The sequence below is a fragment of the Oratosquilla oratoria genome, chromosome 31 (genome assembly GCF_046742065.1).
Source record: "Oratosquilla oratoria isolate Oo_2021 chromosome 31, ASM4674206v1, whole genome shotgun sequence".
Classification (NCBI taxonomy): domain Eukaryota; kingdom Metazoa; phylum Arthropoda; class Malacostraca; order Stomatopoda; family Squillidae; genus Oratosquilla; species Oratosquilla oratoria.
In genome coordinates, this window is record NC_134807.1 from 45,082,498 (window position 1) to 45,097,101 (window position 14,604).

General features: G+C 40.2%; 1 protein-coding gene across 4 annotated transcripts in view; it reads right to left on the bottom strand.

The window, feature by feature from the left end:
• Positions 1–1,273: 1,273 nt before the first annotated feature.
• The window catches only part of LOC143041536 (uncharacterized), a 127,189-nt gene continuing 113,858 nt past the window's right edge, over positions 1,274–14,604 (bottom strand). For all 4 annotated transcript variants that reach the window (XM_076213524.1, XM_076213526.1, XM_076213525.1 and 1 more), the window contains 3 exons: positions 11,805–12,832; positions 10,228–10,365; positions 1,274–7,218 (listed from right to left, as the gene is read on the bottom strand). In XM_076213524.1, coding sequence (XP_076069639.1) covers positions 7,086–7,218; positions 10,228–10,365; positions 11,805–12,832 — 1,299 coding nt within the window. In that variant the 3' untranslated portion in view covers positions 1,274–7,085. The remainder of the gene's footprint in view (positions 7,219–10,227; positions 10,366–11,804; positions 12,833–14,604) is intronic.

Sequence of the window (14,604 nt, forward strand, 5' to 3'; positions counted from 1 at the left end):
TTGGTGACAAACAGGTAGAGAATTGAAAACAAGAATAAAAGAACATAAAAACTCAGTCAAATATACACAACAGAACTCCACGGTATTTCAACATGTCGCCAACAATAATCACCGCATAAATTGGGACGTGGCGAAAATCATATTCAAATCTGAATGTAGTTTTAAAAGGAAAATCATTGAATCTTCCCAGATCAAACAATTCCCTAACTTTAATATATCAAATGGACAATGGTCACCTGATTACATCCACCTTGGCAGTTAATAAATTACTTCCTTCTATTGTAAAAGCGGACGACTTGCCACAAAGCCCGCGCAACATCATAGAAATGTCTTGTCCATGTTCCCTCACCCCACCCCTTTCCTCTGTATATACAGTATGTGTTTTCTCTTAACTTTGTATTCCGCTGAAGAGGATCACAGCCAATGATCGAAATATACAGAAATTGTTATTTCCTTTCTTTTCTTAAATCCAATTAACAGTGGGTTTTAAGTGTGTACTGTATATATGTATATATATATATATCCGAGAGTTGACACCTTGATCTGGTGGATAGGCTTGAGAATCTTAATGACTACAAAAGCTATGTTGATAGAGAGGAAATCTCTGCAGAGTCTCTCATATCGAACAGGTTTTGTAAGAAAGATCAAACAAAGAGCAGCTCACACAGACAGTTGCAGGACCCACTGCTAACTGGCATGTCCCTGATGGCGAACTGGGAAATTCCTCATAGATATATGGGGTACCATCATAATGACGGCGTCGACCATTGGTCCCTACAGATCAGTGTTTCTCAAACCATGTGCCTGGGCACACTAATGTGCCCTGGAAGGTAGCCAGGTGCACCCCAAGATAACGGAAGATTTAATTAATAAAATAGAAGCAATGGCATGGATAATCTGTTCCCTTTTTCTTTCCTAGGGGATTTAAACGAGTCATTTCTGATCCCCCACTCCTCTCTCTCAACTGATTATTGAATGACAATCCGTATCTTTTAATACTTTATTTTTTATATTTTCATTTTACATGATTTGTGGGAGTTTGTAATGAACTTCCTTTTTTGGGGTAGAATCAATGATGCGCCCCAAAGTCTTGGTTATTTCATAGGTGCGCCCAGGTGTAAAAAAGTTTGAGAAACACTGCCTTGGACTAATGGTAAGCTTGGTTGGAGAAGTGCGACCACCATGCCACAGCTCAAGCTGACCAGGTGCAACACTGGCACAATGGGCACCCCCAGCCCCTCTCCTTCCCAGGAGACTTAAAGAAAACTATATGTCTAGATCCTTTATACTATTTATTTTTTTATATCTTTGGACTATGGTGATATACATGTACACATATGTGTACTTATGCATATGCAAATTGTTTATTCATATAATTCTAAAGATTTATATATATATATATACACACACATATATATATATATACCTGTATATAAAGTTATCACACATAAAATCAATCTATGAAGTTCAGTAATTTTCCACTGATGAATTTATAAATCATTAACTACTTGCTGTAAATATAGTTAATAATATTAATCACAATTGTCTCATCTTTCCCTCTTGTTTATCTAAGGGACTAATGATAGGTATCTGCATATGGTGGTCCTGCAAGACAGATAGCGAAGCTACCCATTTTCAAAACACATAAACCCAATCACCTACATAAGGATATGCAGCTCTGAAGGACTGACACTCTGTCTCCAGATTGAGCCCAATATCTCTATAACTTCAATAGTATTTCTTATACCTTTTCACAGGCGGAGAACTGACAACCAGTGACTGCTCCTATCTTTATTCTTTCAACCAATGAAATAGAAACAGTTCCACACCAATACAACACAGACAACAGTCCAAATTTTCTTCCTAGAGAGATCTGTGGGAGGGACTGAAGACAGATCCTTACTGTTCTGAGGCTGTGGGTTTTCCACTTAGTGAAACTTGAGGGAAAAATAATTTACTATTATTATTCATCCAAATTACCTTCTACAAAACTAAAATAAAATAAGCCCTTAAAAACAATTACAGAGCCTTTCATGACCTTACTGGGTCATAAGATATATGTTAATAAAAATGCCACTAAATTAAAATAAAATATCTCAGACAATAAATTCCTTTTGTCCACATCAATTTCCATGTACAATCACTACTTGCACCCATCTCTTGTCCTCTCCCTTCCTTACTCGAGAGACATACCTCATACATCTATGCCCTTTCCATCCATTTCATTCTTGGTCTTCCCCTCAAATTTATTCAATGCATGTAATGAAGTGGTGGGGGTAAACAAGCTTTGGCTGACAGGCCTGTGGAGGTGTTGTATTTTGCTGCATTACCCCTAACCTAAGCAGTAGGGGGGTGAACCTTCATCCATATAGAGCTAACACAATGACCCCAGAAATGGGTGTGGTATGGATGTACAATGGGTACAAGGTGGATGTAAGCTTTGACAGTTGGTGGATGCAGACATCCAAGAGGAGCTGAGAAGGGAGGGGTGGAGGGGAATGAAATGGGTGGTAAGGTACATGGCTACCTCCCTTGTAAAAGGGACAAAGCTCTTTGTATATAGATTGATAATATGCTTTAACTCACCCATAATTAAAGGGGGGCAATGGCCTTTTGAAATATGCATATATATATTATATATATATATATATATATATATGCATATTTATATATATATAAAGTGTCCTGCAGCAGAAGGGTGCTAAGTGCCACAGAGGGCAAAATGGCATTTTTCGTCTTATCAGCTGCTCTCAATCTCGATCTACATTATAGTGGAGATAGTACCCTTCTTCCACCATCTTGTAAGGTCCAAAATCCCATTGTTTATGTTGGTGCGTTTTCCTTAGCGACTCTTGGTGACTCGGTGGGGGGATGTGCACAGGCAGAATGTTACTATCTCCACCTGGTCAATGGGAGATAGCAGTGTGCTGAGCCAATGAGAGTGCTGCATTTTCTCTCACCCAGTCCCCTTCTGCCTCACTCTCCTCAGTCTAGCCACACACAGTGCAGTGTCGGAGTGTCTAAGTGCATCCTCACAAGTTATCATACGTCTAATATTCCGTGGATTATTCACCCATAATGGCTTCTTCAAACAGTGATAGTGACATTGATAGACCACCTTCCTCCCCTGATGTTGCTGGACCCTCAAAAGGTCGCAAACGCCGCCCAACACCAGGAAGCCACAAGCATTCTGTGGCCAAATACAAGAGGAACAAAGGAGAGGCCTATACCAGCCCTGCCAGCCAACATGCTATACTCCAGCAAGTGATAGGGGCAGCATGCAGGGATGAATGCTTTGCAAAAGTAACAATGCCTGGTGTGCAGTCCATTTTCTCAGCTTTTTGGGCAATTTGGGACTACAATCTCCACAATGCCTACATCCAATAAATGGTAGCAGTGAACCCCATCTCTCTTAAACAAACAGCCGCTGAAGTCAGCAGGCGTTCGGTATCATGGGTGTACTATGTTACTTCATGGCTTTCCATATAGTGAGAGGTCTTGTAGTCGTAATCTCCACATTTCTTTTGATCGCCACTTTCCATAAAAGTTATAGACTATCTTCAACATGAGAATATATTCCTTCTACAACCTACTGGTATTACTCTGCCTTGATTGAATTAACAATTCTACATTCTACACTACAGTATATATCTCTATACAGAAAAAATAATAAATCAAATAATAATAATATACACATGCATACATCAAAGGCTTTTTCCCACCTTACATGGGGGGTGGCAGCCAAAAAGAAAAAGGCATAGAAACTACTCCCACATATTCCATTCCCTACATATTCCACTCCCCTCCACCCTCCCTCTTATCTTGGCACTTCCTGGATGATGGGTCCCTGCACCCTGTCCACTGACCTGGGTCAGAAGCAGTGTCGCAAGACACAGCACATCCATAGCAAGGCCGCTTCATTAATTCGGCAACACACCCCTCTCCATCCCCTCATGCTGAAAAGAAGACAGGGAGAAATCCCTTTGGGCTGCGTCAAACTTTTTCTCAAACATACTTCCTCACCCCCCATCCCTCACCCACTCTCCTTCATGCATCACAGCATCATCCATACACAACCCTTCTCCATTCACCCCTATCTTCTGTCCTCTCCCATCCTTCCTCAACAGACATTCCTCTCTTTTGTAATGCCCCTTTCACTCCATCCATCCATCTCATCCTAGGACGCCCCCTCATATTCACGCCTTCCACACCTCTTTCACTAATCTTTCTTCACTCATCCTTTCCATGTGTCCAAACCATCCTAATACTCTTTCATCAACCCTATCTCCCAGCTCCCTTTCCACCCCTGTTCTCCTCACCTCCTCATTTCTCACTCTATATATCCTAGTAACCTCTATCATACTTCTCAGACATTTCATCTCAAACACATTCAAACTCCTTCTCTCTTCCTCTCTTATGTTCCATGTTTCTGCCCCATACAGTGCTGATGGCACAATTACTCCTTCATATAACCTCTTAGCATCCATTCCCAAATGTCTATTTCTAATTACACTTTTTAATCCACCAAGGCATTTACTCGCTTCTCTCAATCTACATTCTACCCCCACCCCCACTCCTCCCTTTCCTGCCACATTCGCACCCTAGTATCTAAAACTATCCACTTCCTCCAGTCTCTCACCCTTAATGCTCACTTCCAGTCTGCTGTCACTCTCTCCCCTTGTACATCTCATCACCTTACTTTTGCCCACATTTATCTTCAGCTTTCTTTCACACACCTTCTCAAACTCTGTCACTAACTTCCTCAATCCCTCCTCTGATCCTGCTATAAATGCAGTGTTGTCAGCAAACAACAACTGGCTTATTTCCCATTTTTCTCTATTTTCTTTAACCATCTCCAACCTCTGACCCACCACCCTTGCATTCACCTCTTACATAACTACATTGGCATTTCTCCCTAATCCCTCTATGCACTCATTTATATATACCCAAAAAGCCTCCCTTTCCTCTATGCTCTTCTTACTACCAGGCCCATATGCACTTACAAAAACCCACATCTCCCTTCCCAGCTTCACCTTCATCAACCTTGATGAAACCTTCCACTCCAGTACAGGCTTACTTATCTCTTCACTTACTAGTATAACCACCCCTTCTCTCCCTCGTCCCCTCTTCACTCCTGAGTACCTCCCAGGTACACTCCCAAACTCACACTCACCCTTCCCTTTCATTTTAGTTTTACTCAAAGCCAGCACATCCATCTTCTCACAAACATACTGCCTATCTCTTCCCTTTTACTCTCATCTGTACTACATCCACGCACATTAAAAGACCCAAACCTTAGGGTACTGGTTGGAAAACTCCCAGACCCTCTTATGCCTTTACTTTTATAGGAATGTCCCCTTCGGGGCTACAGGTAGCAAGACTCCTAATCCCATCCCCCATCCCGTTTTTTTGTCGCCTCTTATGACTCAAGTGAAAAGACTTAGTGGTAGCATTCTCTTCCCCCACCACAGGGTAGGCGAAAAAATGAAATGAATATTCAGAGAAATAGTACAGGACAAGGGGTTGGGGTCAGCATAACGGAGGGACAGTCATAGTATGAAAGTGTCATCATTTCTCTATGAACAGAGTTTTCCTCTATCACAGACAAAATGATGTGTGACTCTGGTCCATAGGGGTGCCCCATATAGACCTTAAAGTATCAACTGCATGCTACTCTGCCACAATAACATGCAGCCAATACCCCAAAACTCAACACTACTGACAAAATCAATATATACCTTGCTGGATCTACTTCAAACTTTGTAATCTACTTTCATTCAAAACTTGTCCTAAAGAAATAACCAAATGAACTGAATGTGGAAACGGAGAGAAGAAAAGGAAGATCAAAATATCATAAAAGAAAATGGAGACATATGTACAGGAAGGATAAGGAGGATATTTTATTTGTAGGGGCCTCTATCTTTGGCATGTTTCTGACTAACTTTAACAACCTACAATCTGGGAAGGTAAAGGGAATAGGTCTGATATTAACCATTAACAATGTTGGAATCATCACAATGGTAATCCAGAATGTAGTTTTGATGGCCAACATTACCTTCAAAATAAAAAAGCTTACACTGGTGCCCTTCCCTTGCATATACATATCTCATATACATAACTTATGTTCGAAGAATAAGAATAAGAAGAAACTACCATCACCTTTGGATACTTCTGGTTCACCTTCAACAATCTGAAAAGGTAACTGGAATAGTTTAACATTTGCAATTAACAATGTTAAAATAATCATAATAGTACACCCGAGATTATTATAGAACCACAATACTCCTGCTTCTCATAATCACTGATGAGATGCCTATTTTTACTTACACATATTTCCAAATCATGCTGCCATTCCTGAGAAACGAACATACTACATATCTTTGTTTCATCAACAGTCTGATTCATGAATTACAATGATCTCATTGCATTTCTGAAATCTTATGCTTATTACTATGAATCAAATTACAATTATGTCTATATACCAAGAGGGTTCTTTCTCCTTATATGGGAGGTAGCCAACCAAGGCATGCACCCCCCACCCATCCCACTTCAGACTTATCTGAATTCTGACACATGAACATAAAGTTAGCATAGAATATTCATTCAACTATTCTGAGTGCATTAGTTTGATATAGACAGAACTATCTTTGCCATAGCCATATTTCTCATAACCACAGGCTACATATACTTGAAACTCCATGTGCAACACGTCCTTGAGGACTTCGATCTTGGTTCTCCTGCACAATATCAACAATGTATATTCTGGCTGAGCTAGTCCACAACACCTTGGGCCATGTTAATCCTCTGAATGACTTCTAGACATGACCCACCACTGTTATGCATTACACTACCAAGTAAAATAAACCCTTCCAACACTTCAATATCATTGCAAAATATATGGACAGACTAACCCCACAAATGCTTGGTCCAGGAGACCTTGACTACCTAGCCTGAATCTAAATATGGGAAATTTATGAATGTGTTATTTGCACATAAATACACAAATATCTATAAAGGTATGATCATGAAATACTCTATACTGAGACTGGTATATGACCATTGAAAACATCCATTTTTTGTGATATCTAGTCTATTTCCAACAAGCGTGGTCCACGGAAGTGCTTGCCCCATGGTCCGGAGGGATCACTAAGAGGGTCATCACCATCATCTTTGCTTCCATCTTCATCTGCAAAGTGGTCTTGAACATGCTGTTCAAACCTGCAAACAAAAATAAATGTCCATCTATAAAATAAGGGCTTTTTCCCCATTATAAGGGAGGTAGCCAAGTAAAAAACCACATACCCACTCCCATCATCACCACCCTTTCCTCTCTCTCCTCTTAGCTCATCATGTATGAAGGGTCATCCCTGTATCCCACCCACTGCCCTGGGTTTGAAGCAATGTAGCAAGACACAGTGCATTCACAGCAAGGCTGCTTCACTTAAGGGGGTACGCGACACCTGGAGGTCATTTTCTAAAATATTTAGAGTAAAGAGCTGAAACTTCTCAGGTAAATAGGTATCCATATTGCCTACATTTTAGGTGAAGCAGAATGGTGTATGTACATATGTACACATGTACACATGTACGTATACCAGTAGCAACATTTAAAAGTGCACAGCACCATTATTCGTGGACCAATTTGTTTTATTTTTTGGCTATTCAGTAGGCACACCTAGGGCCGATCATTGAGTAATTGAACAATTTCCTTTATACTTTTGCATACAGGCATTTCAATTTTAATGTCTGGCAAAAATCGTGAAAAATACAATTTTTTTGCTCTTGTTTCCATTATTACTCCAAACTCTTTCATCCTATTCAAAATATTGGAACGATCAGCCCTAGCAGTTACTAAAAGTAATATTCCCTGTAAGTTTCATCTAAATCTAATGTATATTAGATTTTTTATGATTAAAAAAAAGTAGAAAAATATCGAACGGAGATATGGCAACTTGAAATATGAATATATCTGTAACTTGCTTATAGTTTCACCAATTTGACTGATTTTTTCATGGCTTAATTCTTATTATATAATAAGTAAGTACAGTAAAAATTATCAACATATTTTAATTATAAGTACTTTAAATATTGAAAAACTAAAGTATAAGTATGTCACAGTAGTGACGACGCACAGACGACAACATCATATAATTTGCTTTTTTCCACCTTTGGCGGTTTCTTCATATGAAACCTCTCTGCTGGGGGTCTTCAGGGTATCTAAATCATTGGAAAGAGGTTTATTTTCCAGTAGTGGGCGCCTTCTCTTTCCTCATCAGATTCCCCTCGCCAATCTATGTTGGTAGGGCACCCCCTCCAGCATCATATGATGTCCCTTCTTCTTTCTTCTTCCTGTATAGCCTTGATCTTTTTCCTCTTGCTTTCTTCTTTGGATTTAATCTTCCTCTTTGAATTGTTTAGTCTAATGTTGTCCTTTACCTCTGTCACCGTCACAGAGGTGCAGGTGAGGGCGGTGGTGGAGTGAGAGGTGGTGAGATCTTTAGTCGTCTTTGACTGCTTGCCATCTTTAACTGCTGTTTTTTGTCATTGTGATGTTCTTTTGTTCTTTTTGCTACCCATGATGACTGTACTAAAGAGTAATATGTACTAGCTAAAGTAATAGATTGCAATGAGAGCTCATGAGACATGCGAACTTCCCTTTTCAGAGCTAGCCGGGAACTAATGCTTAGTTTCGCACAAAGTTGGCGAAATATTCTCCCTCCACCTTCCTTCCTTCCCCTCCACAATCGTATTGGCCGTTGATACACTGGGCGAGTGTAAATTCAATCAAATTTCAACGTTATTCGCTGCGCCTGAAGGTCCTAAGTGGCACGCCTCCCTCTAGTGTGGGTTGCGCCTTTAAATCTGTCCTTTTAAACCTCACCCAGGACCTTTAAATTGCGCGCGGCTGGAAAATTATTTGTCGGGATTTATTTCTAAGTGGTATACGAACATTTTGAACACAGTTTTGAAAAATGCCATATCTTGACCAAATTCACCCCCCCAGGTGTCGCGTACCCCCTTAATGGGCGACTCCCCCTCTCTGTCTCCTATAGAGGAAAATAGAGAAGACAGGAATAAATCCCTTCAGGCTGTGTCAAAATATTATTTACACATAACCACTCCCAACTCGTCCCTATCCCCTGCCCCTCCCATCCTAGCATCACAGTATCATCTATACACAGCCTTTCTCCACTCACTCCTATCTCCTGTCTTCTCCCTTCATTTCTCAACAAATCTTGTCCTCTTGCTCAAAGCCACCTTTCACTCATCAGCCCTACCTGATCTCCTTTTCACTGCTGCTTTCCTCACCTCATTTCTCACTCTATCCAACCTTGTAATCCCTACCATACTTCTCAGATATTTCATCTCAAACACATTTAAACTTCTCTCTACCTCTCTTAAACTCCAAGTCTCCCCCCTATACAGTGTCATCGGCACAATTACCTCTTCATATAATCTCTTTGGATCCATTCCCAGATGACTATTTCTCATGACATTTTAATCCCCCAAGGCATTTACTTGCTTCTCTCAATCTATAATTTACCTCCACCTCCACTCCCTTTTCTGTCACATGCAACCCCAAATATGTGAAACTATCCACTTTCCCCAGCCTCTCTCCTTTAAGACTTACCCAACTTGCTGCCATCCTCTCCCCTCGTGTCTCATCACCTTGCTTTTATCTACATTTACCTTCAATTTTCTCCTATTGCATACCTTCCCAAACTCCATCACTAATTCTCTTAACCCTCTCTGACCCTGTCACAAGTGCAGTGCCGTCTGCACATGACAACTGGCTCGCCTCCAACTTTTCTCCATTTTCTTTAACTATCTCAAGTCCTTTGTCCATTACCTTTGCATTTACCTCTTGAACAGCGAATAAATGTATGGTGAGAGGTAAAATAAGATAAAATTAAATGTAATGGGAAAAAATATAGAATATGAAATGTAAAGAGAGAAAATATAGAGTATGATTTAATTTTTCTATTTTCATTACTGCAACCATGATTCAATTAAAAAATTATTAATTATTGTAGGACAAACAATACTCATCACATCTTGAACTCTTTGGCCTTCAGAGATACAATCTCCTCTTTGTATCCATTCCCAGATGCCTATTTCTCACACTTAATATTTTACACTGTTGACAAAAAATGTTAAAATGTCAAGAGTGTAAAATACATTAATTCAACATCTTAAATCTCACAATGTATATTACATCATACTTACTGTTTTTGACTACTTCGTTGAAAGGCAAGTGAGCACAATGGGCAAACAAATTCAAGATGGGAACCAATGTGTTGTTCTAGAAGAAGCAACGCATTACGCGGAAATGTGAGAGAACACATAGGGCACTGCATAGGCTCTCTGAAATTTGAGGAAATATAATCACAAAGAATGAATTATAATATTCTGCATTTGATACATCACAGGCACACTGCCAAGTATAGCATGAAAAACTATCAACAATTAACCCATGAACACCAATATCTTTTTATGGATATACCATTACATAATTGATTGTTACATGATGGCCTGGGGGTGGGTGCATGCCATTGCTGGCTGCCTCCTTTATAAGGTGGGAAGAAGCTTTTTGGTATATAGATAATTTTATAATCACTTGTAGTATCTGGAGATCTCTCTACTCAAAATCATTTAATTTGTCAAAATCATTGATATGATATCTATATACCAAAGGCTTCTTCATCTTTATACAGGAGTCGACCAAAGCATGATCCACCCCACCCATCCCACTCCCATCTGTCACCTATTTGTTTCCCTTTCATCTTAGCTCCTCATGGATAACCCATCCTTACACCCATCCAAAAATCTATTCATTGTACCTCCCTTCACAGCTTCTCATGGATGAAAGGTTATCCCTGTCTTCCGTCTACTGCTTGGTTCAGAAGCAGTGCAAGAAGACATGATCTATGATGCCTTCATCCATGAGAACCTATGGAGGGAGAGACAATGAATGGGTTTTTGAATAGGTGTAGGATGGGTGTTGTGGTGTGGATTTTGATTTACCCAACCCTCTTTAGGTGGTAAGGAAAAATCAATTTGGTTTATGTATGCCTATGATATTTCAAAGGTAGTACTGGACACATTGAAAGAGTAAGTGAAGAAAGATTAGTAAAAGAAGTGTGGTAAGCAGAGGTGGATGGAGTGAACAAGAGGGAGCGACCAAGGATGAGATGGTTGGACAGGGTAAAAAGGGCATTGAGAAAGAGGGGGGATGTCTGTTGAGGAAGGGAGAGGACAGAAGATAGGGTCAAGTGGAGAATGGTTGTGTATGGATGATACTGTGATGCATGGATGTGAGTGGGTGGTGTGAGTGGGTGGTGGATGTGGAGTGGTTAGGGAGTGGTTATGTGTGAATGATATATTGACGCAGCCAAAAGGGATTTCTCTCCGTCTCCTCTTTCTATGCATGAGGGGATGGAGAGGGGGGGGGGGTCACCGATTATTTAGCAGCCTTGGCATGGATGTCCTGTGTCTTGCTACATTGTTTCTAACCTAGGCCAATGGGCGAGATGCAGGAATGACCAGTCATCCAGGAGGAGCCAAGAAAAAGGGAGGGAGGGGTGATGAATTGGACTGGAGTGTGGGGATGAAATGGGTGGGAGTAAATTTATACCTTTTGACTTTGGCTACCTCCCTTGTAATGGGGAAAAAGCCCTTGGTATATGTATAATGGTGCTAAGATAATAGGGAAAAGAAATGGGTGATGGATGGATACAAGCCTTGGCTTCCAGTATTATCTATGTAATATTAATGACTACATCTTGCAAAAACATATATCTTACCCAGTAGTCCTATCAGGTCCATTGCTACTGACAGGAACATCAGCAGATTCTCCAGTACTATGAAAATCTTCATCATCAGACTCAGGGCCAGATGGGTGTGCTGTCTGAGGCTGAGGCTGCAGATGACGTAACACTGCTGCTTGTCTTGCTGTTGGTGTTGTCTCTGGAAGCAATGGAGGGGGAAGTGTTGAAGACTTCATATTTTCTGCCCCATCAGTAGCCAGCAGAGCACTTGGGGCAGAGGTAATAGTTGGTTGTGAAGTAACTTTCAATGATGCAGACATAGCAGTGCCAGTGACACCTGGGATAATTTTTGGGTACTCTGAATCTTGGCCTTGAGCAGCACACACGTTTGATGGCAGGGGAGGTGCAGACGGGAGGACAGTTTTCACCCTCACACCTTGTCCCCCTTCATGCTGCTGCTGTTGTGGCAAGGTGTTCTTAAATATTCCAGTTCCCATTTTAACTTTGATATTGTCAGGGAGAAAAACTGGAGCTGTGCGCTGGGCTGGAAGGAATGTACTTCCATATAGCATCTGCTGGTCTGCTGCAGCCACTTGTGGTTCACTGGCATTACTTTTAGGAATACAAGTTTTAGATTCCTTTTCCACTCCTTGTTGTTTGTCTTTACCTTCCTGCTCTTTTCCACTGCCTGGTACTTCCGATTTATATTCAGCACCACTAACATTACCACTGCTGAGATTATGGCAGCTACAAGCTGAACTAGTAGTTTTACTTTCCAATTGTTGTTTCAGTGAAGTTATTTGGCAAGTAAGCTCTTGAAGGATAACTTGCATATTACGTTTGACCGTCTCATTAATTTCATCTGTTGATGTGCTGTGGGTGACTGCAGAACATGAGTTTGACAAGCAAGACTGCTGCATGACAGATGTATTTACAGGCCTCTCCTGATCAAAGTTACTTCTCTTATCCTCAGCATCTTCATCTTGCAATCCATCTGCCATCTCTGACACCTTATACCAGTCACTTGCTCTGGAAATACAGGACTGGTTCATTGTATCACCATCCTGCAAAGAATAAAAAATGTAATCAATGTTTAACTTTCCCAAGCATAAAGTGTAAAGGCAATGCATACTAACTGCAAGAAATGTACAGACACCTGTGCATTTACAGAAACACATAGTAGTTGTGGATACTTAAAATTTGCTTGTTCTATCTGGCTGTGGTGATGGTGCAAATCCACCTGCTCAGTTCCAGAGCAAAAATATTAGTAAACTGAACATATGTCTATACTTGTCTTTGGTGTGCACTCTCATGGCTGATCATGTTGCCAACAGTCATTCAATCAATCAATCTGTTGCCCCCAGACATCTCTGAGATCCAAGGTCTCCCAAGTAACCAGCAATAGCCACTGGACAAGCTCATAGGTCACTCAAGGAAGAAATATTGTGTTATCATCTAGAAATAGTTAGTGAATGCAGTTTAAGATAAGGTGCTCAGCATCTTCTCCGTGATGGTTGCATCTGGGGTAGTTTGTTCTGTGACAAGCCCTATTCTGTGCTATTATACAATCTTGTTGCTGGATCGAGTCCTGATCCCAAATGTACTAGTGTGGCTCTCAGTTCTTATGGGAAATATTTTTCTGTGGGAGGCTGATGTTAGGAGTGTTGTGGAATAATGATATTGGTGGTCTGTTTTGAAAAGCTTAGATTGTGATTTGGGTGTGTGACCCATCTTTATATCTTTCAGCATCTAGTTTGTTCTTACATTCTTGTATGGTATTGGCAAACACTGTTGCCTTGTCCAATTTGTTCCAGACATCCATCACTCTGTGTGGAAAACTATTCTTTTCAGATCTCTTCTATAACTATCCTTTTTGAGTTTCTTTTCATGCCCTCTTGTTTTTCTTTTATCCCACTTTAATAAATCTTCTCTGTCAAGGACTTCCATGCCTTTCATGATTCTGTAAATGGCCAATAGATCTCCTCTTTCTCTTCTTTGTTCCAGGGTTGTTAGTTCCAGTTTGGACAATCTCTGTTCATATGTCAATTTAGAAAGTGTTGGTGCCATCTTTGTCATTTCTCTCTGGATTCTTTCTAATTTCTTTATATTCTTTTTTGTGCTGGGTGTCGCAGCATACTCCTATCTTGGTCTTATCAGTGTGACTAATATTTTCTTTACCATTACCTCATCCAAGTAGTTAATGGCCACCTTTATTGATTTTAGTAAATTGTAGGTTTCTCTATTGTTGTTGTTGTCGTTCCCTAGACTGTCTGTCCGAGCAGTCCCGCGGTTTCTCTATTTTATTAATATGCTTGTCTGGTGTCTTTGTTCATAATTACTCCTAGGTCCTTTTCTGAGCTAACATTTTTTATTTCCTTTGTACCAATTTTATATTGTCCTGATATTCTATTTTTACCTTTTTCCAAACTCCATTATACATTTCTTGATGTTGAAGTTCACTTTCCACTTTTGGTTCCATTCCCAGACTTTGTCCAGGTCTCTCTGTAGTGATTCAGTCTTTTTCTGTACTTTTTTTTAGTAGTTTTGTGTCATCTGCAACGAAGTTCATATAACATTCTACACCTTCATCCATACCATTTATATATATGGCAAACATTATTGGAGCTAATACAGAACCTTGTAGGACTCCACTTATCATTTCTTCCCAAGGTGAGGTTTTGTCTCTAAGCACCACCCTCATTTTTCTCCCATTCAAGAAATCTTCCAAACATTTCAATAACTTTCCTTGTACACCTATTATTTCAATTTTTCTTAGTAGCTTTTTGTGTGGTACAATATTTTATATTGTTAGTATTCTTTCATTAGCTACACTTGT